Source organism: Megascapheus bottae, chromosome 5, assembly GCF_031878675.1.
Source record: "Megascapheus bottae isolate mThoBot1 chromosome 5, mThoBot2.hap1, whole genome shotgun sequence".
NCBI lineage: Eukaryota > Metazoa > Chordata > Mammalia > Rodentia > Geomyidae > Megascapheus > Megascapheus bottae.
The window spans coordinates 81,184,382-81,212,196 of record NC_143513.1 but is presented as its reverse complement, the minus strand read 5'-3'; the positions used below and the strand labels follow the sequence as shown (position 1 = coordinate 81,212,196).

General features: G+C 47.0%; 1 protein-coding gene across 1 annotated transcript; it reads right to left on the bottom strand.

The window, feature by feature from the left end:
* Positions 1–415: 415 nt before the first annotated feature.
* On the bottom strand, positions 416–27,549 carry Znf398 (zinc finger protein 398). The gene is made up of 6 exons (XM_090333496.1): positions 27,423–27,549; positions 23,524–23,919; positions 10,112–10,238; positions 9,530–9,643; positions 8,111–8,224; positions 416–6,089 (listed from the first exon to the last, which is right to left on the bottom strand). The coding sequence occupies exons 1-6, from the start codon at positions 27,444–27,446 to the stop codon at positions 4,924–4,926; spliced, it is 1,941 nt and encodes a 646-aa protein (XP_090189622.1). The 5' UTR covers positions 27,447–27,549; the 3' UTR covers positions 416–4,923.
* Between the last annotated feature and the right edge of the window lie 266 nt (positions 27,550–27,815).

The following is a 27,815-nucleotide window of genomic DNA, read 5'->3' as shown; positions in this document are numbered from 1 at the left end:
CCCAGGACTGGCAAAAGAAACAAAAAAAAAAAAGAAAAAAAAAAGAAATTTTCTCCACTGTGGTTGTACTAAAATATCATACTGTGTCACTGCTGTCCTTTCCTACATGAGTTTACCAGATTCACAGGTCCTGGGGCAGAAGACTTTTACTACTCATTTCACTTGACTGAAGATGAGCTCAAAGCCTCAACAATTGGCTGGAAACTTTTTGGGCCTGCTACGGAATCATGCTCAAGATTTCCCAGATGGGAAATCTTACAGAAATATTACAGGGGGGGAAAAAAGAGAGCTAAATGGGGTTGTGTCCAGAAATGTATGGGAGCAGGGAGATATAGGGGGAAGAGAAGAGGAGAGTTAAATAGGGGCAAAATATGGTCGGGTGAGGCACCAGCAACCCTGTGCTTCAAACGTGCAGCATGGGCTCTGGAATCCGCCACCTCCACTTCCTCCTGGCTTTACGACTTCCTCACATTTTGTCCCTACAAAACCATTCCTCTGTGCTGTGGCTCTGCACTAAAAACCTTGCTCTGGTCTCCTCTTAGGCCCCAACATCTCAGGAACATGGATATTGTCATCCTTATTTTATAAAGAACATATGGCTCAAATAGGTCATCCTGCCTATGAATCTAGGTCTGACTCCAGAGTTCTAGATCTTAGCCTTTAATGCCGTATAATTCGTGGCAGCATTCATGGTACGGTAAGGCACAGCCCACTCTCTTGTCCCACCCTATCCTCACCAGTCTCACCTATCTCGTCTGTAGGAACTGAAATTTATCAAAACCCAAAATGGCTTGTGTATACACACCCTGTGTGGGAAGTAAATGCTCCTTTGCTCCAAAAAAAAAAAATGCAGGGCTAGAAATACCTATCAACTGCTCAGAAGAGTAACAAAATACATATCTGATGGCATCAGAGGTCCTCCTAAGTCTTTGGGGGACTTTTTATTCCTTGCTACTAAGCAGCCTCAGGCAGATGCTGAGAAGGCTGTTTGTTCTCTAAGAAGTTCAGACACAGGTAGAAGAGGACCCGGCCTTATCACTGGAAGTCTAATACAAAATTGAGCTTTTTAGCCCATTTGGAATAAAGGGTCCTGGGAGTGGTAGCTCACACCTGTAATCCTAGCTACTCAGAAGCTAAAATCTGAGGATGGGCTTGCTGTCAGCCTGAGCAGGAAAGTGGATGAGACTCTTAGCTCCAATTAATCAGAGAAAAAGCCAGAAGTGGCCCTGTGGCTCAAGTAGTAGAACACTAGCCTTGAGCAAAAGGAGCCCCAGGAAAGCGCCCAAGTTGAGAAAAAGAAGCTGAGATTGAGGATCAAGGTTCAGAGACAGCCCAGGTAGGAATGTCTACAAGACTTTTATTTCCAATTAACCACTAAGGAAATGGAGCCGTCAAGTGGTAGAATGCTAGCCTTGAGCAAAAGACCCAGGGACAGCACCTAGGCCCTGAGTTCCAGCCCCAGGACCACACACAGAAAAACTCAATGAGGCTCTTGGGGACTGAAAAGGCAAGCAGGTATTGCCTGATAAATTTGGCTGAGATAGGCAGGGACCTCTCAAGAGAACCCAGGGCGAGTCCTTACCGGGAACTTTGCTGACCTTATTATTCACGAAGCCAGGCTGAGCATGAAGTTATGCCGTGCCCTGCATAGAGCATCAGTGTTTCAGCCATCACACATCCAGCAGAGCCGGACACAGTGGTTCCTTTCTGTAATCTTAGTTGTTTCAGTGGCTTTCAAAGATCAAAATTCAAAGCCAGCCCAAGCAAAAAAAATATCTGACAGACTCCATCTCCTATTAACCAGAAAAATTCAGGACTAGAGGCATGGCTCGAGGGGGAAAATGTCCATTATGAACAAGCAAGTGGAATAAGAGCATGAGGCCCTGAGTTCAAACCCAGCATAGGCATGGGTGGGGGTGGGGGCATTCACTCCTCCCCTACTTTCTTTCATAGTTTTCCTTTTCAAATAAATTGCTTACATTAAAACACCAACAAATAGAATCTTCACTCACATTCTACATAACTGAGCAATTTCTATTTGCTTCCATATTAGAGGGTTGGGTAAGGGTGATGATGAAAAACCTTTGCCAGCTAAGCGTGAATGTGGTTAACACCTGGACACACTCCAAAGGAGATGGAGCATATATGGAATGGTCCAGAGGGTGACAGACAGGGGACATGCTTCTAGGGTTCCCTCCTCCTTGTGGCATCTGGTCCTGACAGCCAAGACCCATGGGCTTCTTCCACTGCACTTGATGGGATAAGAGTTTCTCCTGTACGTGCTCAAAATTTTCTGTTGGGCTTTGCCCTGCCTTTGCTAGGAATCCAGTTTTGGATCTTCAGCACATGGTCTCTGCAGAACTGGCCTGGAATGCTCTAGCTCTAGCTGGCAGTACTGACGTAGAGAACAGGCCGAGGATTAGGTCTCACATTCTCCCCTCTGTGATGGTCCGTTCATGGCTCTTGCTTGACTGGCTTTTCAACTATGGTTGCTTTTTGCTAACGTTGAAGCTTCATAGAAGGGGCCATGGGAGCCACCCTCAGCATTTCTAGGCACCCGTTTCTCTAGCTTTACTAACCCATGTCCTAGGTAAAATGAACTTCCCGCATCTCACAAGTGAGCAGGAATCCCTTCTCTGACAATCCCTTCTCTCCACCTACGGATAGTGCTTTGACTTTTTCCCTTTCACCGGGAGGTCAAGATGCAAAGCAAAGTTGAATCTCACACCAGTGTCCTAATGGCTCACTCACCAAGGCAGCGAGAACCAGAACACCTACATTTTCCATGGGGTGGGCTGCACTCTGGCTAGAAAGCTCTTCACCCCAGTACACTTAGGATCTGCTATCTGCCGTGTCCATCCTCACGGGTCTTTTCCACTGCCTACGGCCACACAATTCTTATGGCACCCATGGTTCTTGATATTGTGTGCACTGCAAAAAAGTGATTGCCTTTCTAGACACGGTGGTACAAGTCTGCTCTCCCATCCATATTAAACACATAAGTAGGAGGAGCAAGGAGCTGCTCTAAGGCCAGCTCCAGGAAAAAATATATAAGACACAATCTGAAAAGTAGCTAAAACAAAAGGGACTAGAGGTATGACTCAAGTGGTACAGAACCTGCCTAGCAAACACAAGGCCCTGAGTTCAACCCCAGTTACCCCCTGCAAAAAAGTATCTTGCGTTGCTGCATGTTCAGACAGAACCTTCCTAGGACCACAGGTAAGTGAGTAAACATTTTCCTAGCATGGTTACATGCTTGGTAACATGGTTACACGTACGGAGGTAGAATGAAAGTCAGACTCAGGGAGGAGAAAACATCCCTTCCTTACCACTTTTCAAGAAAAATGCTGTCTAAATATTCCCAGGCCTTGTTCCAGACATCATAAAAGGATTCGGGAATTATCTTTTCTGCCCAAGGTGTAGGGATTCTATATTCTGTCTTCTATGTTAGGCTCCTTAGAGGAAAAAAACAACAAATCAAACTGATTTTAGTCATTTGTACAAGAGCTTCTCTGCTTTGATTTTACAGTCTCATTTGGACAAAAGCCAAAGAGGAGGAAAAAAACTAGTGTCATAGGAATATATCACACAATGTTTTTCCTCTTTTAAAAATCTCTAGAGGCTTATGTTCCTCCTTAACCTTGTTTTACAGAGGAAAATTTGAGAGCAATAAAGGGAAAAGGACTTCTACCCAGCTGCAAAGAAGCTTAGGAACAGACCAGGCTCCAGAGCTTCCAGATAACGGAGTGACCCCCAAGAAAAGAACACACAGCAGTCCAGGTCCCTGAAAGCACAACAGGCAGGGTAGGTTGTCTGTGTCTACACATGATGTCTAGCCCTCAGTCGTGCCTCTGTGCCTATTGTCATGGGCAAGGTGTAGGTGGGGTACAGATACCCCTGATGGCTCAAGAGTGCCACATTACCACACCAGTGCCACAATACTGAGGAAACAAAAGCCCAGAGCTCAATCAATGGCTCATTTTGAAACACCTTACTGCTTCTGGAAAGTAGTGTGATCTTTGTTGCCAGTGACTGTAAAAGAGAATCAGAAACCAGGAATACAAACCAAACTTTCTGGCTCGGAAATGGGATATTTTAACATAAGATGACTTCAAAAAACATGGTTTAGGCATAGACTTTAGGATACTCTGTCACTGCTATGCCAGCTATTTCTCTGGGATCTCAAGCCATTAAAGTTGAGCTGAGAACTCTGTTGTGACCAAGATCCTGGTAAAGGTTTCTGGCAGATTCGATGCCAGTAAGAGTCTGAATGCGCCACAATCAAGCCTGTAAGAGCTAAGAACTGTTCCCCTAAACAAACTATGAAAGCCAGATTTCTTTTTCACTCAGAATCAGTGTTCACAGACTCCCAGAAGGCAGTGTGAGTCACGTCCCGGGGAATGTGACTATGCAGATGGGAGCAGCGCGTAGCTGGTTTCTAGAATGCAGCAACATGAGCAGCCGACGAAGCACATTCTCCCACCAGTCACCTCAACAGCAAAGAATAAAAGGCTCTGAGCGCTCTCCTAGGCTTCAAGCTTGGGGGCTGTTCCCACACACCTGTGTCTACCTGAGACTCAGTCTACTCTCACTCTCCTATCCCGTAAGATAACCCGAAGACCAATCTTCTCAACCTCGCTGCCATCTACATAATGCCTAACTTCGTGGAATCTCTGAAAAGATGAAGGTGCTAGACTTTACAGCACTTTACAAATCTGCTGGATTTCAAAAGTAGTATTCTTGGACTACTACCTCGAAGTTCCAAAACACCAACAATGCCTCTCGTTGAGTGTGGGGAACCCCCAGATTCCTTGGTGAACCAGGTGCTCATTTCTGGGGGAGTTGGAGGGGCTTGCGGGCTTCCTCCTGGCCTCTCTACCCCACGGTAGCCATACACAATCCGTCATGACTCCCTGCACAGGCCTACAGGACGGCCCCTCCACTCCCTTCCCCGTACCACTGCCCGGGCTCCAGAGCCTCGGCGCCAACCCCCAGGCCGGAGGGGGGTTCGAGCACAGTCAAGAGGGGCGCCGCGGGGTCAGGAGGCTGTGCTGCGCAGGAGGGCTCCCCGTCCCCGGCGCAGCCCCCGCTGTGCCCCGACCGCAGGTGGTCCTTGAGCGTCTGCTTGTAGCGGAAGCTCCGGCCGCAGAGCGCGCAGGGGTAGGGGCGCTCGCCGGTGTGGATGCGCTGGTGCTTCATGAGGTGGTGCTTGCGGATGAAGCTCTTGCCGCAGTGCGCGCAGGGGAAGGGCCGCTCGCCCGTGTGCAGCCGCCGGTGGTTCAGCAGGTGCTCCTTGCGCATGAAGCTCTTGCTGCAGTCCGGGCACGGGTAGGGCCGCTCGCCGGTGTGGATCATCTGGTGGCGGATGAGGGCCGAGTGGCCGTGGAAGTCGATGCCGCACTGCGGGCAGGAGAAGGGGCGCTCCTGCGCGTGCCCCCGCTGGTGCAGCAGCAGGCTGAGCTTCAGGCTGAAGCTGCGGCCGCACTGCGCGCAGCGGAAGGGCCGCTCGCCGGCGTGGGCCCGGCGGTGGCTGGCGAGCCGCGCCTGGTCGGCGAAGCGCTTGGGGCAGTCCGGGCAGGGGAAGGGGCGCTCCGTGCTGCTGTGGACCCGAAGGTGGTAGGTGAGTCTTGAGGGGTGGGTGAAGGTCCGGGCGCAGTGCGGGCAGGTCGGGGGCGCGGCCGCGCGCACACGGTCCTGGGAGGGGCTGCCAAGGTCGGCCTGGGCGGGGAAGTGCTTGGGGCACTGGGCACAGGGCAAGGGGGGGTCACCAGCGTGGCCACACTGGTGCGTCAGCAGCATGTCTTGGCTGAGACTCTTGCCACAGTGGTGGCACGAGAACACCTGCTCCCCAACCGGAGCTGGGACGGGGTAGCTGCCCAGCTGAGTAAACGTCACCTGTCCCTCAGGGGCTTCGGGCAGCTCAGCGGTGGCACATCCAAAATGTGTCACCGGGACAGACTGCTGGCTTTTGAAGGCTACCTCTGAAAACGCATCCTTCGCAGCGGGTGCTGGGGTGGCAGAGAAGGCGGGGGGAACCTCGGAACACAGGGTGGGTGCCAGGCCTTCCGCTTTTACCACAAGGTCCTCACCTAAAAGAAAGGACCACAGAGTCAGGCTTATCAAGGCAGGCCTGGCAGCAAGCGCCGTGCAATGCCTTACCTGGCCCTAAAACGTTGCTGGGAACGCGGCTTAGCGGTAGAGTGCTCCATGCCTTGCATGCACCAAGACCTGGGTTCCATTCCTCAGTACCACATACACAGGAAAAGCCAGACATGGTTCTGTGGCTCAAGAGGTAGAGCGCTAGCCTTGAGCAAAAGAAGCTCAGGGACATTTTTTCATACGTCAACCATCCCAGGTGTCCCTGGCACTTAATAGACGTGCTTACAATTGATATGTGTGCCCTTAGTCTAAATTTCTCCTCTTTCTCCTCGTCCTTTTTAGTGCTGATACTAGGACTTGAACTCAGGGTATGATCCTCTCTAATTGGGCTTTTTCACTCAAGGCTGATGCTCTACCACCAAAGCCACAGCTTCAGTTTTTCTGGTGTTTTACTGGGGCTAAATAATCTCATGGGGGCCAGGAGTGTGGCTTAGAAGTAGAGTGCTTGTCTAGTATACACGAAGCCTGGATTCAGTACCTTGGTACCCAGACACACAGAAAACGCTAGAAGTGGTGCTGTGGCTGAAGTGGTAGAGCTCTAGCCTTGAGAAAGCTCAAGGACAGTGCTCAGGCCCTGAGTTCAATCCCCAAGAGTGGCACAATAAAAAAAAAATTAATAAAAAGAAGGCTGGGAGTTCTCCATGGAAGCACACTGGCCTAATATTTGAGATATGGGGGGCAAGGAGTCTGGTCTAGTGGTGGAGTGCTTGCCTAGCACGCACGAAGAGCCGGGTTCGGTTCCTTGGTACCACATACATTAAAAAAGCCGGAAGTGGTGCTGTGGCTCAGTGGTAGAGCTCTAGCCTTGAGAAAGCCCAGGGATAGTGCGCAGGCCTTGAGTTTAAGCCAGGACTGGCCAAAAAAAAAAAAAAAAAATCAAGAATATGTTTTCTCAAAAAAAAAAAAAAAAAAAAGACTGAGCCGGGATTATGGCCTAGTGGTAGCGTGCTCACCCTAGCATGCATGAATGATGCCCTGGAATCGATTCCCCAGAACCACATACACAGAAAAAGCCGGAAGTGGCACTGTGGCTCAAGTGGCAGAGTGCTAGCCTTGAGCAAAAATTGTCCAGGCCCTGAGTTCAATCCCCAGGACTGGCAAAAAAAAAAAAAAAGTTTTCTCAGTTAAAATTTATCTCAATGATTTTTGCTTCATTTATAAATTAGCTGAGTATGTTTTCCCCCTCTACTTCCTTGCTTCTAGTCTCCTATCAGCTGCAGTTACTTTATTTTTTGTTTTTGTTTTCTTTCTTTTTTTTTTTTTTTCTTTTTTGTCAGTCCTGGGTTTGGGCTCAGGGCCTGAGCACTGTCCTTGGACTTTCTCAAGGCTAGAGCTCTACCACTTGAGCCTCAGCACCACTTCTGGCTTTTTGCTATGTATGTGGTACCAAGGAATCGAACCCGGGTCTTCGTGCATGCTAGGCAAGCACTCTACCTCTAGGCCAAACTCCCGGCCTTGTTTTTTTTCTTTTTCTTTTTTTGCCAGTCCTGGTCTTGAACTCAGGGCCTGAGCACTGTCCTTGGGCTTTCTCAAGGCTAGAGCTCTACCACTTGAGCCACAGCACCACTTCCAGCTTTTTTCTAAGTATGTGGTACTGAGGAATCGAACCCAGCTCCTAGCACGCACTCTACCACTAAGCCAACTCCCCAGCCTCATTTTTTTTTTCCGGTTGTAGGGTTTGAACTTGGAGCCTGAGTTCTTTGTGCTCAAAGCTAGCACTCTGACTTTGAGCCACAGTGCAACTTCTGATGTTTTGGTTGTTAATTGGAGATAAGTCACAGACCTTCCTGCCTGGGCTGGCTTTGAACCACGGTCCTCAGATCTTAGCCTCCCGAATAGGAAAGACGATGAGCCACCAGTGCCCAGCTTGGCAGCTTTGTTTTGTTTTGTTCTATGACTCTTGGTGTGGGAGTTGGATCTGGACATGACCACCTCTTTCGCTGTTACTCACCAGGGAAGGTTCCTTTATACATGTCACTCTCCTTGGCTTCTTGAGGGGCCCCAACCTGTGGCTCTTCCTCTTGTTTAATCCATGACAGAATATCAGATGTTGAAAGACCAGGCTCTATTTGCAGGAAAGAAAAGAAATCAGGGCTGGGGCGTTGGCTCATGGCTGTAATCCTACTACTCAGGAGGCTAAGATCTGAGGATCAAGGTTCAAAGCCAGCCCAGGCACAAAAGGACCTGAGACTCTTTATCTCCAATTAATCTCTAAAAAACTGGAAGTGGGGCTTGGCTCAAGGGTAGGGTGGTAGCCTTGAGCTGAAGTGCTCAGGGACAGTATCCAGGCTGAGTTCAAGCCCCATGACCCACAAAAAAGAAAGAAAGAAGGAAAGAAAGGAGACAAAGAGAGAGAGAGAGAAAGAGAAAGGAAGGAAGGAAGGAAGGAAGGAAGGAAGGAAGGAAGGAAGGAAGGAAGGAAGGAAGGAAGGAAGGAGAAAGAAATCAGAAGCGGAGCTGTGGCTCAAGTGCTAGTTTAAGCAAAAGAAGATCAGTGACAGTACCCAGGTCCTGAGTTCAAGCTCCATAACTGACAAAAAAGGAAAAGAAATGGCCTTGGGCACTTGAATCAGAAGATAAAATATTCTTGTTGAAATTAAAAAACAGAGTTGGGCACCAGTGGCTCACGCCTGTAATCCTAGATACTCAGAAGGCTGCGATCTGAAGATGACAGTTCAAAGCTATTCCAGGCAGGTGAGTTCATGAGAATGTTCTCATCTCCAATTACCCACCAGAAAACCAGAAGTAGCACTGTGGCTCAACGTGGTAGAGAGCTAGCCTTGAGCTGAGCTGAAGAACTCAGGGACAGCGCCCAGGCCCAGAGTTCAAGTCCCATGACCGACCAAAAAAAAAAAAAGAAAGAAAGAAACTTAAAAATAGTCTGGGCTGTGACTTAATGGTAGAATGCTTGCCTAGCATGCATGAAGCCCTGCGTTTGATTCCTCAATACCACAGACACAGAAAAAGCTGGAAGTAGTGCTGTGGCTCATGTGGTAGAGTGCTAGCCTTGAGCAAAAGAAGCTAAGGAACAGTGCCCAGGCCCTGAGTTCAAGCCCCAGGACTGAAAAAAAAATTAACACTCTCTCCCCCTCAAAAACCCCCAATCTAGTTGTCTTTATCACTGAATTGCTTTGGAAGCCCACAGCCCCACTTTCTTTGTGCTAATCCCCCTTTTCTTTTTTGCCAATCCAGGGGCTTTCTAAAGCACCACTTCCAGCTTTTTTATGTATGTGGTACTGAGGAATTGAAACTGGGTCTTTGTGCATGCTAGGCAGGCACTCTACCACTAGACCAAACTCCAGGTCCCTTAACCCCCCTTTTCTGACCAAGAAGGGGAGCTGAAGAGTAGATAATCCCCTTTCCCACTTACCTTCACTGGGATCTGTGGGAATTGTACTTTCCTCTGGCACTGCCTGGTTCTCTGTATTATGTTCTCCTTCTGGTTGAATCTGGGATAAAACATCAGGTTGACTCATAGCGTAATCTAGGAGAGGAAAAAAGAGACAGATAAATGAGAATGACAACTAATTGCTATCAAAGCTAAGCTGAATCCTTTGAGGCCCATAGTCCTCGGAATTTCACTTGACCCTTTCATCCACCTCCAACTATTTATGACATCTACTCAAGAAAGAGGGAAGGGGAAAGGTGGTATGTAAGAAAGCACTTGTATGAGACTGGCTCTTCCCACTTTACAAGTGGCAGTGCGCCTCAAGTGCGAGCACTGAAGAGAAAACTAAAGATAACCCACTCAGAATCCTGAACTTTGTTTTCTGATCTCTCTCAAATGGAAAGATTATGATTCCTATTTAGCACATGTGAACTGGCCTCTGGCTTGGAACCAGACTCTGAAGTACATCAGGACAGAGAATGAGGACCTAGAAGAAAGGGGCTCTCTGAGCCCTTCTGAGTGTGCTGTCTCTTCCCACAAAACAAAACAGCCGACCACCCTTACCCATGGAGATGAGAGACTCGTAGTTGCCCTTCATGATATTCTTGTAAAGTTCCTTTTGCCATTCTTCTAATTTTTCCCACTCGGGAGTGGAAAAGTAGATAGAGACGTCATCAAAGGCCACAGGCACCTAAAAGGACAATCACAGGGGTTGGTCCCTCCAACACAATTCCCCAGTACTTACTTTCCTTTTTTTTGTAATCACCAAGAGTTGTTACTTTGCACTCTAAAAAGCTTTGAAACTGTTTACCGTTCTGTCATTAGTACAGGCCTCATGCAGCACAGCGTGTAGCTAACCCGAGCACACTCAAGTGTTCTGCAGTGAGAGCATCTCAGTGCTGCTCGTGTTACATTTCCAGCTCTGGATTTCACGTTACCTACTTCGATCTGCCTTTGTCTAAGACTATCACCTCCTAGAGTAGGCTCCCTTTCTTTTGTGTTATTTTATTTTGGTGTCTCGTGACGGGCAGGTTGGAGAGGCTGCCTAAGTCCAGGAGCTTCAGTGATTCCTGATCCAAGGCTGAGACCTCTGGGATGTAGTTATCCCTCCTTTTTCTCTCCTGCAGCTTGATGGAAATGCCCTGCACCGGGCCTCTCGGAATCCTCTTCAACAGGTGCGTGGCATACCCAGCGATCTTGTTGAAGAGCTTCTTGCTGGGAATTCGGCTCATGTCGGCTGTCTTGGCGGAAGTATGTTATTTTTTTTTTCTTTCTTTCTTTTTCCTTTTGCCAGTCCCAGAGCTTGAACTCAGGGCCTTCGCACTGTCCTTGGACCTTCTCTAGGCTAGGGCTCTACCACTTGAGCCACAGTACCATTCCTGGCCTTTTCTATGTATGTGATACCCAGGTCTTTATGCATGGTAGGCAAGCACTCTACCACTTGGTCAAACTCCCAGCCTCTCTTTTGTATTATTTCTAATGCTGCTCCTTCTTTTTTTTTTTTTTAAGTCAGTCATGGGGCTTGAACTCTGGGCCTAGGTACTGTACCTGGGCTCTTCAGCTCAAGGCTACCACTCTACCACTTTGAGCCAGTGCCACTTCTGGTTTTCTGGTGGGTGACGAGATAAGAGCATTCACACAGACTTCATGCCTGGGCTGGCTTTGAACCGTGATTCTCAGATCTCAGCCTCCTGAGTAGCTAGGATTACAGGCGTGAGCCATCTGTATGAGAAAAGGAAAGCTCTTTGCCTCGTGACTGAAAGCTCATAGGGTTCATGTCAGAAGCCTGTATAGAACCAAAATTAACTTCAAAATTCAATATGTCTATCTTCTCTGTTGATCCTTAAGACTTTTTCAAAACCTTGAATTTATTTTTATTCTTTTATTTCTTGCTGGGCCTGGGCACTGTCCCTGAGCTTTTGTGCTCAAGGCTAGCACTAACAACCTGAGTCCCAGGTACACTTCCAGCTTTATTTATTTTCCTGTAGTTTAGTAGAGATAAGAGTCTCACAGGGGCCGGGAGTTTGGCCTAGTGGTTAAAGTGCTTGCCTAGCATGCATGAAGACCTGGGTTCGATTCCTCGGTACCACATACATAGAAAAAAGCCAGAAGTGGTGCTGAGGCTCACGTGGTAGAGCTCTAGCCTTGAGAAAGTCCAAGGACAGTGCTCAGGCCCTGAGCTCAAGCCCAGGACTGGAAAAAAAAAAAGCCGGAAGTGGTGCTGAGGCTCAAGCAGAAGAGCTCTAGCCTTGAGAAAGTCCAAGGACAGTGCTCAGGCACTGAGCTCAAGCCCAGGACTGGCAAAAAAAAAAAAAAAAGAGTCTCACAGACTTTCCTTCTTGAGCTGGTGGTTTCAAGCATGATCCTCAGATCTCAGCCTCCTGAGTAGCTAGGATTACAGGTGTAACCCACCAGTACTGTTTTAATATTTTGTCTTTACCTGTTCCTCCAAATTTTTCAGTCACGACTTTAAATCTTCAATTTGCTTTTCCCAAGTAGTGAGACTCAAGTGTGAGATCTTAAATCACAGACTAACCTTCATCTCTTCAATGTTGCATATTTTTATTTTGTTTATATAAATTACATATATACAGTACATGCATTCATAATACAAATTGTGATGCATATTCTCCTACATAGATTCCCAAAGCTTTGTGTCTACTTCTTACCACTTAATAATATAGCTTTACGTGGGCTAAGGGAGTGCTCAAAGTATTTATTTGCTTGAAATCTGAGTGCACAGCAGTTGCTTGGTCATTTGAAAAGCAAGGTGGTTTCTGAAATCATATTTGGTAGGTAAAGGAACTATGGATAAATTCTCATTAACTGGCCTAGAAATGGGAAGGTTTGGGGCTTCCTGCCCAAGGACCACAGAACTCACCAACTGTGTTCTATGTTTCCTTTTAAATATTTTCCACAGCACATTCTGATAGCTATATACAATGATACGTAGCCCAGGCTGGCCTCAAACTTGAGATTTTCCTGAGTACTTAGTACAGGTGTAAGCCAACAATGGCTAGCTTGCCTGAGGTTTTGAAAGATGTCTATTCACATTCCTTTCCTCCTTCCCTCTCTCTTTTTCCAGTCCTAAGGCTTGAACTCAGGACCTGAGCACTTTCCTTGAGTTTTCTCAAAGCTAGCACTCTACCTTGAGCCACAGCATCATTTCCGGCTTTTTCTGTGTATGTAGTATCAAGGAATCAAATCCAGGGCCCTTTGTGCATGCTAGACCAGCACTTTGTGCATGCTAGAGTAGCACTCTACCACTAGGCCACACTACCTGCATCTCCGTCTCTTTGAATACAGTTCGGTGATGTTTTCTAAATGCATCTCCTTTTTTACTGCCAAATAGGTCAGTTTTTTATTTCTTGGGGGAAAAAAGGTCCGAAGAATGCTGTGGACTAGCTCTCCTTCCTTTTTTTTTTTTTTTTTTTGAGCCAGTCTTGGGGCTTGAACTCAGGGCCTGGGCACTGTCCCTGGACACTTCAGGCTTAAGGCTAGTGCTGCGCCACTTGAGCCACAGTGCCAATCAGCTTTTTCTGAGTATGTACTACAGAGGAATCAAAACCAGGGCTTCATGCATGCTAGGTGAGCACTCTACCACTAGGCTATGCACCTAGCCTGTGCACTAGCTTTATGAATTCTCCAAATGGATGGGCAGGAATGGTATTCGGGCTTGAACTCGGTTTCAAGCTTTCATTTGGCTTTCTTACTTATGGATGGCACTTTACTACTTGAACCACACCATCAATCTGGAATTTCGCTGGCTAATTGGAGATGGAGTCTTCCACACTTTTCTGCCAAGGACGGCTTTGAACCTTCAGCCTTCTGAGTAGCTAGGATAAGAGCATGATCCACTTGTACCTGGCTGGCAATGTTTTTTCTTTTTTCCTGTGCTGGTCCTGGGGTTTGAACTTAAGATCTGGGTGCTGCTCCTGAGCTTTTTCTTTCTTTCTCAAGGATAGTGCTTTACCACTTGAGCACAGCTCTGCATCTGGCTTTTGGGAAGTTAAGATTAGTCTCATGAGCAGGGTGCAGTGGGTCATGCCTGTAACTCTAGCTACTCAAGAGGCTGAGATCTGAAGATTGCAGTTCAAAGCCAGCCTAGGCACTAAAGACCACGAAACTCCTATCTCCAATTAATCACTAGCAAACCAGAAGTAGTGCTGAGGCTCAAGGGGTAGGGCAGTAGCCTTGAGCTGAAGAGCCCAAGGACAGCACCCAGGCCCAGAGTTCGAGCCCCACAACTGACCAAAAAAATGAAAGATTAGTCTCGTGGACTTTCCTTCCCAGACTGGCTTGGAATCCTCAGATTCTCAGATCTCAGCCCCCTGAGTAACTAGGACTACAGGTGTTTTGTCTTTTTTTGTGCCAGTCCTGGGACTTGAACTCAAGGTCTGTGTACTATCCCTGAGCTTCTTTTGTTCAAGGTTAGGGAAAGCCACTTTAGTCACAGCTCTATTTCTGTGGGTGGAGTTTTATCGTTGTTTAACTAGAGATGAGTCTCATGGACGTTTTCTGGACAGGCTGGCCTTGACTGTGATTCAGCCTTCTGAGTAGCTAGGATTATGGGTGTGAGCCACCAGAGCTTGGCTGATATTTTGTCAAATTTGATTTTGTTTCCTATTTTCTATGGACCTCTAAGACTTCCACTGTCTTCTGCAATCTCTTCATTATGTTATCAAAAGACTGTCTCCTGCCAGGTCACTGCAGCTTACCGTGGTTCCTTCTCACTTGATTATATGCTTCATCTCCGTGATGCAGTCATGAAATTACGGTGTCTGTTCTTCTTTCAAGATCTTCAATTTCTAACTACACTTTTCAGCTTTGCTTCTAAAGTTTTCGTATTTTTGTTTTACTTTTCTGGTTTCCTTCGGCATTTGGTTTGAATTCGGAAATTTATTCTCTGACTACACAAGTGAGGAATACTGGCATCACTACAAACTAGTGATTCACTATTTTAGATCAGAAATGTTCACTTCTTGGGACCGGAAGCATGGCCTAGTGGTAGAGGGCTTGCCTAGCATGCACAAAGACCTGGGTTCAATTCCTTGGTACCACATGCACAGAAAAAGTTAGAAGTGGTACTGTGGTTCAAGTGGTGGAGCGCTACCCGTGAGGAATGCCCAAGGACATTACTCAGACCCAGAGTCCCAGCCCCCCCAAAAAAAGAGAGAGAGAGAAAAAAAGAGATGTTTACTTCTCTCCAGTTCCTGTGTTCATAATTTGTTGCTGCAATGTCCAGAAGTTCCTTTCTGGCAAGCTCTTTTGCCATTGTTGGAAAGTTACCTCTCTTCACGCTGATACTTTGGACATCCTTCCAGTTCCTAAATGTGTTGAACTAAAACTATATTCTCTAAATATGCTAATCTCGAGTTAGGTTCTCAAATTCTAGTTTTTTTGTTGTTGTTCTTCTTCTCTTTTTTGTCAGTTATGAGGCCAGTCAGGGCCTAGGCACTGTCTCTGAGCAATTTTGCTCAAGGCTAGTGCTCTATCACTTTTTTTTTTGTGGGTCATGGGACTTGAACTCTGGGCCTGGGCGCTGTCCCTGAGCTCTTCAGCTCAAGGCTACTGCCCTACTCCTTGAGCCACAGCCCCAGTTTCAGTTTTCTAGAGATTAATTGGCAATGTCTCTAGTTCTTTAGTGCCCAGGCTGGCTTTCATTCGGGATCCTCCAGTTGCAGCCTCCTGAGTAACTAGGATAACATACGTGGGCCATCACACCAGTGTGCTCTTGTCACTTTGAGCCACAGCTCCACTTCCAGTTTTCTGGTGGTTAACTCAAGAGTCACACAGAATTTCCAGCCTGGGTGGCTTTGAACCTTGATTCTCAGATCTCAGCCCCCTGATAACTATAATTACAGGCGTGAGCCACAAGCACACCACTTAGCTTTCCACTTCTTAATACCACAAATTTTTGATATCTTGTACCTTGGCAGTATATGCTTCACATGCTAATTCACTTTTTCTTTTTTAAGAGATGGGGTCTTGTCATGTTGTTAAAACGGTCTGAAATTCTTAGACCCAACTTCCCAAGTAATAGGAATTATATGTGTACATCACTGAGCTCAGCTTTTTTTTTTTTTTTTTTTTTTTTTTGCCTGCCAGGACAGGGGCTTGAACGCAGGACTCTGTGCTTGCTCAACTTGTTTAATCACAACTGGCACTCTACCACCTGAGCTACACCTTCAGCCTAGTTTTTGGTTAGCAGTGGAATCTGTAAGACCTTTCTTTCAATCCTCTGGATCTCAGCCTTCTGAGTAGCTTGCCTGAGATTAGAGGAATGGGCCACTGATGTCCAGATTCTGAGCCTTCTCTAGGAACACTGTGATCTTCAACAGCTAATTTGAGAATTCCATTTTCTATCCACCCAGTTCACTGTGAATCATAATTTTCTCTTTCTAGTTTTACTCTTGGATTTTGTTGCCTCCAGTTCTGTTATATCCAGTTTGAATATTTGTTTGGTAAATGTTCTTACCTCTTCCTCATTTTAAATTGCTGATTTAAATGGTACCTTGGGTTGCTGGATTATAGTTTTTGTTTTGTGTATCAAGGATCAAACCCAAGGCTTCACCCATGGTACACTGGGCTATAGCCCCAGCCTACGTGCAACAGTTTTTCCGAGCAGTGAGCCCTTCAAGCGGAGTCAACCTCTAGAAATCTGGAAGTGGCCAGATCTGTATTCGTTAGACATTTTCTTCCTGAACATCAGAGTTCTTTTTCAGCCCTTAGTCTGCTGCTATTCAGCCTCTGGGTGTATTAATTTCTGAGATAAGTAGACTCTTTCTTGATAAATCACTCTACTCATTTTTATCTTTTGTGAGGTCAGCATTAAGCAGCTGGTAGTAGAAGTCTCATTCTCCAATTGTGCAATCTCTGACTCACAATATCTGTCTTTCTTTTTTTCAAAAATTTTTTTTCAAAAATTTTTGCCAGGCAGGCGTAGTGGCTCACGCTTGTAATCCTAGCTACTCAGGAGGTTGAAATCTGAGGATCAAGGCTCAAAGCCAGTCGAGGCATTAAAGACCGTGAGACTCTTATTTCCAATTAATCTATACAAAACTGGAAATGGGGCTATGGCTCAAGTGGTAGGGCAGTAGCCTTGAGCTGAAGAGCTCAGGGACAGCATCCAGGCTGAGTCCAAACACCACGACCGACAAAAAAAAAAAAAATGCCAGTCCTGGGGCTTGAACTCAGGGCCTGGAGCTTTCTCAAGGATAATGCTCTACCACTTGAGCCACAGCACCACTTTCAGCTTTTTCTGTGTATGTAGTATCAAGGAATGGAAGCCAGGGCTTCAAGCATGCTAGACAACAAGTTCTTTACCACTAGGCCACACTCCCAGCCCAGTATTTATCTTCTATAATATTTACATTCTTTCTGGTGTTCAGGATTTGTCTTTGGTGTTGTCTTGTTTTGCGTATGTCTTTGGTGTTTTGCTTGTTTTGTTGTTATCTTAAGGACTGAACTCAGGCTTCATACATGTCAAGCAAGTTCTCCACCACTGGCATACACCCCAGACTTGGGTATTTAGATTCTGATTTGAGAAACATATCCACAAAGAAGCTTACATTCTACTCTCTACTATTTTACTTCTATATCTACATCAAAAATACATTTTCTCGTTGGAACTTTAAATTCTTGCTGTATTTGGGCTCCTGATAATTCTAGTTTTGTGCTGTTCATAACTGATGGTTTCATTTTTCTTTTATCTTTTGGTCAGTTGTGGGACTTGAACTCAGGTCTGGATACTGTCTCTGAACTTTCACTCAAGGCTAGTGCTATACCACTTTGAGACACAGTGCCACTTCTGGTTTTCAGTGGTTAACTGAGGATAAGTCTCACAGAGGGGCCAGAAGCGTGGCCTACTAGTAGAGCTTGTCTAGCATGCACGAAGCCCTGGGCTCAATTCCTTGGTATGGCATACACAGAAAAAGCCAAAAATGGTGCTGTGGCTCAAGTGGTAGAATGCTAGCCTTGAGAAAGCTCAAGGACAGTGCCCAGACCCTAAGTCCAAGCCCCAGGACTGGGGAAAAAAAAAAAAAAAAGTGTCTCACAGACTTCCCTGCCTGAGCTGGCTGTAAATCACGATCCTCAGGTCTCAGGCTTCTAAATAGATAGGATTACAGGCAAGAGCCACCAGTACCCGTCTAGTCTAACCTTTTGTAATCCTAATTAATCTCTCTCTTAGCTGTTCAAGTTTAGCCTGACGTTTTCATGGTATGCTTGCTTGTCACTTCAGTAAGTTCATTTTGAGTTCATTTGGTAACTTCATGTACTATTCATTCTTCAACCTTGCATGTCTGCTTTCAAAGTTTCATAACTAGCTTTCCAGTGTTCACATCCTCCCCCTCGGCAGGCATTATATTTGGAACTCAGACTGCGGACTCGTCAGTCTACTGCCTCATCAGTAGGAAAAGTGTCAGGATTTGTACACAGTGGATACTTATGAGATGGCAACCAGGCTAAAGTTCTGGATTACTTCCTGTTCCAATCTTCTTTTCAGAAACATTGCCCATTTCCTTTTTACTAAGGCAAAGCTTCAGCAAGCTAAATTAAGAGCACATTCACTGAGTTAGTGCAGGAAAGAGTTAATTGTGACAAGAATTCTGGCCAGATATAGGGTGGGTGTGGGTTTCCAGCCCCAATCAACCACGTCCACTCAATTCATCTTACCAAGGCACCAGTGATCCTATACTCGGGTGCTGGCAGAGCCCACCATCCCAGACAGGTACCTCAACAAAAAGGAGGCAGAGCAGCAAGAAGGAAGGTCAACCAAGAGAAAGTGGGAGAGCAGGAACTGGAGACAGTTCACCTGAGGCCTCCAGTCCAAACCGCGTACTACCAAGCAAACAAAGCTTTTGAAAAATGTTAGATTGGAGAAGAAATGAGTTCACAATACCAAAGGGAAGGTGGAGCAAGGGTGAAACTGAGCTTCAAGGAAGAGGAGAAAAGAGGCTGGGGAAGGCCAGGACTCCACTCCTGGGGAAATCTAAGGTATCTCGGGAAAACGCTGAAGACAGGGAAACTGGTACCAGACAATCTTCTCTTTCTCGGTAGAGAGGCCTGGAGAGACTGCCCTCAGAATGCTGCCTACCCCTACAAGTTCCTATTCAGTAAGGCTTTAAGGGTCTTTACTTAGCTGCAAAACACTATGTGAGATAGTGAGACCATACTGGAACACCTCAGTTATAGCCCAGCTTCTAGTTTCCAGTGTTTTCAAGTGGTATGGCGATATACTCTAGGACTATGAGTTTGGGGATGACAGAGGCCATTCCTTATAACCAGTCACTCCGTTAGAAACAATTGCAAAGCCATATTTAAGTCACACAACTCAATATTCTGAGTATTTACTACACAGAAAGTTTTCCCTCAGCTCTAAGATAATTAAAATATGGTTTCTGCCCAAGAGTATGACTATATGCAAACAAGAGACACTTGACAAACAAAATGTGTTTATCTTCATATGTGCATACATTTTTCCATAATTAAAAATTCAGTGAAAGAACTGGAGGATAAAATTAGGATACTCTCTCAGAATATAGACCACAAAGACAGATGAAAGAAGCCGGGAACGATGGCTCACACTTGTAATCCTAGCTACTCAGTAGGCTAAGGATCAAGGTTCAAAGCCAGCCTGGCCAAAAGAACCTGAGACCCTTATCTCCAATTAATCTCTAGAAAATGGGAAGTGGGGCTTGGCTCAAGGGTAGGGCAGTATCCTTGAGCTGAAGAGCTCAGGGACAGAGCTCAGGCCGGGTTCAAGCCCCATGATCCACAAGGAAAAAAAAAAAAGAAAAGACAGATGAAAGATAAGGAACGCTGGTCCCTGCCTGTCATGCTTGGCAGGGTAATGTGGGAAGCTGGCTTACGCCCACAAACTAGAAGCCAACCTGAGCAACATTTTCTTGGAGAATACAAATGTTCAGGGCAGACTGACTGCACGGAATAATAGTATTAAAGAATAGATCCCTGCCTAGACACATCGCTGCACATCACTGTGATATTTCATACTATCATCCAGACAAAGAAGAGTCCAGAAACTTCTAGAAAAATCTAAGATTACAAGCGAGAACCACCAGCACCAGGCTTGGTGGTGGGTTTTGAGTCAGGGTCTTTGTTAGGTAGTTCACACTGGCCTGAAGCTCTGCGTAAGTCCAGGCTGATCTCACTCTCAACAACCCTCCCTCCTGTGCCTCTGGAATGCTCGTATGACAGGCATGCACTACCATGACCAGCATTCTTCCCAGTTTCTCTCTTCCCATTCACTTTTCCAACTCTGTTTCATTTCTCTCTCCCTTCCTTCCTCCCTCCTCCCCCTCTCTCTTCCTCCCCTCCCTTCTTCCTTTCTCCAGTCCTAAGGCTTGAATTCAGGGCCTGGGCACTGTCCCTGTGCTTCATTTGCTCAAGGCTAGCACTCTATCACATGAGCCACAGTGCCACGTCCAGCTCTTTGTTTTTATGGTACTGAAGAATTAAACCCAGGGCTTTATGCATGCTAGGCAAGCACTCTTCCATTAAGTCTCATTCCCAATCCCTCCACTTCATTTTCTGTTGCCATCTCTCCATGTAGACAATTCTTGTCAATTCCTATGAGATCCACAGTAGTCCTGTCTTTCTCGACCTCCCAGTGACATGTTCAACACGAATGTCTCTGTGACTATACCAGTTTATGTATGTTTCCTTCCCCTAGTGTACCTCTCCTACTGCCTGTCTTCCGTTGGCTCTTCTATTCCTGGAACGTGGTCCTCAGGGTCTCATGTGCCTCCACTTTCTCTTATGAGATGATTTCTCCCAAAGGCATAACGGAGGTCACCATCTATCTCCATCAACCCCAGATTTCATCCTGGAGTCTGAATCTCCTTACTATCCCTCTTGAATATATCACAGACATTTCATAACACTGCCCAAGGAGAGCTGTTCTTTCCTATGAAGGCCACACTCTCCCAAGGTATTCTCATGGAATGCCCTACTTGGAAGAAAGCCGAGAGCCTACTAAGGGCGCTTTTTGAGAATATATGCTCTGGAGCCGACTAGGTTAAAATACATCTCTGCACTTTATACTTAGTAACCTTCTATCTTGAACAAGTTAGGGCTCTTATGAAAATTATATGTCTTAAAATAAGTAAAGCACTTAAGTCAATTATTCCACAGTGAATTTTCATTGATTACTGTTTTTAACTCCTCATTTAAAATTTCCATCAATAAGTCCTATTACCATTTCCCCTGTCAAGACATGCGCCTCTATCCACTGCTGTCTCCACACTCCACCACGGTTGCCCTGAGAGTGCCATCCGCCTCTCACCTTCCTAATGTTAAGGCTACATCACTGCTTCATCCTTGCTTTGTTCTTGCTCCCATGACCCATTCTCCAGAGTAGCTGGCACTACTCCAAGCCAAACCAGCCAAAATCCTCCTTAAACTCTCCAATCATCCTCACTGGCTCAGTTTCAAATTCTGGTTCTTTTTCTTGGTCTTGCATGCCCTCCATCAGTAGGAGTAACTTTTCTCATTTTAGGTGTCTGTGTATAAAGGCAGACACCTTGATATTACAACCATGGTCACACAGAATCTCTTGAAAGCTTTAAAAAGTATTCCTGCTTGTGTTCTATCTAGGTACCTCTAAAAAAAAAAAAAATAAAAAAAATTGAATCCTACCTACCAGGGGAGGTTTTTTTGCTTGTTTTTTAAAGGCAGTCTCATTATGTAGACCAGTCTGGCCTCAAAACCCAGATTTTCCTGCCTCAACCTTTCAAAGGCTGAGATTTGTTTATTTGCTCTGGTCAGCCATGGGCTTTTAACTCTGGGCCTGAGAGCTGTCTCTGAGGTCTTTAGCTCAAGGCTAAGGCTCTACCACTTGAGCCACAACACCACTCCAGTTTTCTGGTGGGTTAATTGGAGATAAGAGTCTCAAGGACTTCGATGTTCAGGCTGGCTTTGAACCGTGATCCTCAGCTCTCCTAAATGAGCTAGGATTACAAGCGTGAGTCACTAGTGCCTGGCTGAGATTATAATTATATTCATGCCATTACAACACCTGGCCAGATGACACTAATGTACTATTAAATGTTGATACTCTATCATTTTCTCCAATCATGTTCCTCTTCAAGTACTTGTATCAGCTGTCTTTTCTCTTTTCCTGTTACAAATGTGTTGTACCTCAGGGACCTAGCAACAGCTATTCAGTTCTATCTGGAAAGCATTTCTGCAGATCTTCTCAAAATTGGGCCTTTCCCAGAAGTTCTTCTTCAGCTTAAATATTAGTTGCTCACTGAGGACTTTTCTGCCATGCTTTTGCACTTGATCTTAGCCAAAAGGCAGAGAAGTAAACAGATATTTTCTTGAAAACAGATCACCAGAATGCATTCTGCTTTACTTTCACCAAAGCGCTTGAATGTATTTGTATGTGGCTTATTTTTTTTCTTCTCCCAGTAAAATATAAGCCATTGGATAACCTAACAGTAAACTATTCACTGCTATGTCTTCAGGAGGTAAATCAAGCAAATAATAAGTGTTCAAGAAATGTTTGCTGAACAAATGAGTAAAGGCTTGATGGACATTCGTGTCGAGATTGTCTGCCACATTTGGAATGAGGTCTGTGTCCTAGCATCCCATAAAGGACAAGATCTATATCCATCCTAGATCCATACAAAATCCCCAACCCTTACATGCAGCTTACCTTGTCTTGTCTGTAGCTTTTGTGGGGGGTAGGGGGGATCATAATGCTTAAATTCTGGGCCTGGGTGGTGTCCCTGAGCTCTTCAGCTCAATGCTATGGCCCTACCCCTGGAGCCACAGCCCCACTTCCCATTTTCTAGTGCTTAACTGGAGATAAGAGTCTCACAGTCTTTAGAGCCGGGGCTGGCTTTGAACCAGATCCTCAGATCTCAGCCTCCTGAGTAGCTAGGATTACAGGCGTGAGCCATCTTACCTGTCTGTCTCCAGTTTTTTACCAGAATTGCCAGCACATTCAAACTAACTGATTTAAATGATACTGAATTTAGCTTCCTCACCAAAATTCTGGCAGCCAGATTAGCAAAGATAGAAGTGACTTATGTAGAGTTGGGAGTATAGCCTAATGATAGAGTGCCCAACTCGCATGCACGGGTTCAATTCCTCAGTAACATATACTCAGAAAAAGCTGGGCCAAGTACGGGGGCTCACACCTGTAATCTTAGCTACTCAGGAGGCTGAGATCTAAGGATCTCAGTTCAAAGCCAGCCCAGACACTAAAGACCGAGAGACTCTTATCTTTAATCAACCACTAGAAAACTGGAAGTGGAGCAATGACTCCCAGGGTAGGGTCGTAGCCTTGAGCTGAAGAGCTCAGGGTCGGTGTCCAGGCCCAGAGTCTAAGCCCCACCACTGACAAAAAAAAAAAAAGTTGTAAGTGGCGCTGTGGCTCAAGTGGCAGAGCACTAGCCTTAAGAAAAAGTGTCCAAAGTGCTCAGGTCCTGAGTTCAAGCCCCGGGACTGGCAAAAACCAAAACACCAGAAGTGACTCATGTATAAGGTAGGAGAATGCGTAAGAGGAAAAAAAAAAAAAAAAACCCATCTCCTAGATGGACACCTGTAGCTGGGGAAGTCTTCCCCAGGATTCTAAACATGCACTAAGCTTCCCAAAACACCTCATGGTACCTTCAGAATGAGACATCTGAAGAGTTCTCAAAGAGAAACAAAAAGTATAAAAGTGGCCGGGAGTTTGGCCTAGTGGTTAAAGTGCTTGCCTAGCATGCATGAAGACCTGGGTTCGATTCCTCGGTACCACATACATAGAAAAAAGCCGGAAGTGGTGCTGAGGCTCAAGTGGTAGAGCTCTAGCCTTGAGAAAATCCAAGGACAGTGCTCAGGCCCTGAGCTCAAGCCCAGGACTGGCAAAAAAAAAAAGTATAAAAGTAACTTACTGACCAAGATTGCCTCTTACTGCTAGTGTCAGGTCAAGTGGTACCATTTTATACCTGGAAGGAAAATATTACCTTTGGTACATCTCCTTTAACACCGGGGGGCAGCCGCAGAATCCAGAAGTTCCTGTTTCTCAGCAGGTTCTCCAGATTTTCCAGGCGCCGCTGCAGCAGCCCATACTCCTGCAGCAGGGTCCCCAGCACGGCCCACTTGCCCTCCAGCTGGTTCCCCAGCTCAGATACTGTCTTTTCACAGCTGGCTAGCTTCTTCTCAGCTGTCCCTGTCCTGCCTTCTAGATGTAGCAGTCGCCGGCTGTGGACCTCCACCTTCCTCTCGATGGCCTGCACGGCAGCCACCACCGTCCATAGGGAGATGGCTGCTGTTTGCAGGTGAGCCTCATTTGCAGCTGGGGCCACGGGGAGAGAAAGGGGCTGCAGCGACGTAAGGCACTCGGTGTCCCATTCCGAAGTCTGTGTGCAATGAATGGAAAGATGGGACAAGACATTGAGTCTTATAAGGAACCCTCAGTTCAAGCCACAGTCATACAAGGAATGTTGAACTGTCCCACTGAGATTAATTCAATGGTTTTGGAGCTCATTTCTGGGGCTCATTGACATCAAAAGCCAACAGAATTGTTTTGGTGGTTCAGGAATGGATTCAGAAAGATAGTAAGTAAAACTGGCTTTTTTTTTTTTTTTTTGGTTGTGGGGCTTTTATTCAGGGACTAGACAGAGTCCCTGACCCTCTTTGAGCTCAAGTGGCCGGGAGTTTGGCCTAGTAGTAGAGTGCTTGCCTAGCATGCACGAAGACTTGGGTTTGATTCCTCGGTACCACATATTCATAGAAAAAGCTGGAAATGGTGCTGTGGCTCAAATGATAGAGCTCTAGCCTTGAGAAATCCCAAGGACAGAGCTCAAGCCTCAGGATGGCACAAAGAAAAAAGTCTCATAGCGATCTTTCTGCTCAGGCTGGCTTCAAACCGTGATCCTCAGATCTCAGTCTCCTGAGCAGCTAGGATTACTGGCATGAGCCACTAGTGCCTGGTGGAAAGTGGCTTTTTAAGCCCCATTCTGGCATGTTTCCTCTGCTCTAAGGCTCACGGGCTCAGGCTTCTGTTGTCTCCTCTCTCTGGAAATGGCAAAAGTGCAGAAGGACTCTTCGCAAGTTTCCCTGATACCAGAGCCTTCTGAAAAATCCGTTATCAATGTCTGCTCTGGCTCCACCCCTCAACCCAGTAATAACCGAACAAACTGAAGATGCTGAGTCTAGAGAGAATATTGTCAAATATTTAAGGATTCTAAAACAAAAGGCAAAACAAACTTGATATTAGACTGTCACTCAATAGGGCAGATTGAAATCAACACATGGAAATTTTCAGGCTAGTAAATTTTAGTCTATAATACATAATTTGTGAACTAGCTCTTTCCAAGAAAATAATCACTGAACATATTTTGACACAAAAAGCTGGCATAGCAGGAAGAAATTTCTACTGCAAATGAGAGGTACGATGACCACGCTGGCATGACCTCCCTTCTTCTCAGCTGTCTGTAACAACGCACAGAGCTTTCCCCATCCCATGCAGTGGCTACAAACCCTCAAACTAACGTATATGAGAATCATCTAGAAAGCAAGTTAAAAATCCAGATTTTGACTCAGTAGGTCTGGCAGGAAAATGGAGCTGCTGGGTTTGCTGAGTCAGCAATCACAGCCCATACCCACTCCTGTCCTCACTTTCAGGTCACATGGCCTCCTACTTTGTGAAAAAAAAAAAAATCCAGACTTTATATACTTTCCCACCTGAAATTTATCGGTCAATACATGCTGTCTTTTCTTCCCAAAAGAAAAAAATTTATCCGAGCTAAAGCCATTTTCTTTTTTTTTTTTTTTTTTTTTTGCCAGTCCTGGGCTTGAGCTCAGGGCCTGAGCACTGTCCTTGGGCTTTCCTCAAGGCTAGTGTTCTACCCTGAGCCACCACACCATTTCTGGCTTTTTCTTTGTATGTGGTACTGAGGAATCGAACCCAGGTCTTTGTGCATGCTAGGCAGGCACTCTACCACTAGGCTAAACTCCCAGCCCCAGCTAAAGCCATTTTCTACATACATTCTGAATACCAAGTTATTTCACTATTTCCTAAATCTTTCTGAGATGAAGTCTTACTCTGTAGGCCAGGCCAGGCTGACCTCTGTCTCCAGAGTGCTGGGATTGCAGACGTGAGCTACTTACTATATAACCCATCATTTCCCAATTCTCTATGCAACAGATTTTCCCTATTTAGAACTACAACCACCAGTTCCATGCGGTCATTGAGCACTTGAAATGCAGCACACATACATATAAATTCCCCAGTGCTGGGACTCGAAATCAGGGTTTTGTGCACTTAACTATTTCACTCAAGGCTGGAGTTCTATTACTTGAGCTATACCTCTGCTTCTTTTTGTTGGTTAATTGGAGCTGAGAGCTTCTTGGATTTGTTTACTAAAAATTGTTTTGCTGGTGTTGGCTTCCAACCTCAATCCTCAGATCTCAGTCTTCTGAGTAGTTAGGATTATAAGTGAGAGCTTGTGCCTTGCACATTAATAATTCTGTAATGCTGAAATAATATTTTTCACACATTTGGGTTAAAAACATCATTAATCTTCTTGATCTATTTGACAGACAGGAATTTATTAATTAGCCCAAGCTGACCTTGAACTCATGATTTTCCTGAAAGATCACAGGTATCAGCCAAGTGCGGTGGCTCATGCCTGTAAACCTAGCTACTCAGGAGGCTGAGATCTGAGGATCAAGGTTCAAAGCCAGCCCAGGCACAAAAGGACCTGAGGCTCTTACCTCCAGTTAACCTCAAGAAAACAGGAAGTGGGGCTTGGCTCAAGGGTAAGACAGTGGCCTTGAGCTGAAGAGCTCAGGGACAGTGCTCAGGCAGAGTTCAAATCCCATGACCCACAAAAAATATCTATATCTATATCTATATCTATATCTATCTATCTATCTATATATATATATACAGGCACATATTAAATATGCCTACTAGGGAATTTAAAGTTTTTCCTTTTGCTGTTTGTTTTTAATGTCAACACTGGGCCTTGAACTCAGGGTCTAGGTGCTATCAGTCCTTCCCCACCCCAAGGCTCTACCACTTGAGCCACAGCTTCACTTCTGGGCTTTTGGCTGGTTAACTGGAGATACATGTCTCGTGGCCTTTCTGCCCCACACCAGGACCCTCAGAACACAGCCTCCTGAGTCTTTAGGCTTGAGCTGCTGGTGTCTGACGGGAACTTAAAAGTCTGATGAGTCACTTTCTATAGAATTCACCTTGATTTTTTTGAGGAGGGACAAAAGATCCAGAGGGGGGGGGGGAATGTCATCTTCCTTGGCTTCATTCCCAGCCCCTGAGGCTCTCTCTTCTCCTTTCTACCCCCTGTCCAGCCTTGGCTCCGTGGACCCGTTGGGGCTCCTGACCTGCCCAATCACCTCCCCTGGAGAAGATGCTTCCGCGTAATACTGACCATGGCGTCTGCGGGGCCTGCGTGCGGGGGCGCCGCGGGCGGGGGCGCGGCGGGCCGGGCTCGTCCGTTTGCCTCGTGGCCCAGGCAACGGTGCCCGGCCGGGCCCGCAGTAAACACGCACTGGCGCAGCGAACCCACGCTGCGCCCCGCGCCGGCCTCCCCCGAGCGGAGGCGGCCTCGGGGCCTCCCGCGTCCTGGGTGGGTGGGTGTGGGGGGATCCACGCCTGGCCCCGCGCCCCGCTTCCCATGCCTGCAGACTGACGCGAGGCGCGGCGGGGCGGCGGGGCCGGAGACCCACAGCATCACCCCGGAAGCGCAGGGCCGGGGGGAGCCGCGGGCCGGGCGCGTCCGCAGACTCGCGGTCCCGGGCGCGGTGCGCAAACGTGAGCCAGAGCCGGGCGCCGGGCCCCATCCTCGGCCCTCCCTCATCTTCCTGGGTCCCCGCAGCCCTCGCGCGCCGCTCTTACCGGAGCTGCGGCCGCCTCGGCCATGGCCCTGCGCTCCCCGGCCCGGTCCCGGGAGTCTTCGCCGCCGTCGCCGCTCCACGCAGGCGCCGCCACCGCGGTCGTCTCCACCGGCGACGCGGCGCGGCCCTGCCCTTCCTCGCACGGACGAGGTCCGCACGGCAGCCGGGTTGGCGGCGGGGCTGGGTCGCCACGGCAGCCTCGGCCGCACCAGCTGCGGCGGCTCCTCAGCTGGGCGCTGGGGGGGGACAGCGAGTGCGCCGGCCTAGACGCGCCGCCCGTCCGCGCGCCCGTGCCCAGCGCGCCCCCCGGCGGCGCCCGCGCGCCCCGCGCCCCCCGCGCCCCGCGCGTGTGCGTTGTCTCCGGGCGGTGGCGGCTCGGGGCCCCGTGAACCGG

Bases quoted from the DNA above. Each gene is read 5' to 3' on its own strand.
- Znf398 (XM_090333496.1), bottom strand. From the start codon at position 27,446: ATGGCCGAGGCGGCCGCAGCTCCG. The intron at 23,920-27,422 runs GTAAGAGCGGCG...CATTGCACACAG, and splicing joins CCGAGGCGGCCGCAGCTCCG to ACTTCGGAATGGGACACCGA. The intron at 10,239-23,523 runs GTAATATTTTCC...TTGTCCTTTTAG, and splicing joins TTAAAGGAGATGTACCAAAG to GTGCCTGTGGCCTTTGATGA.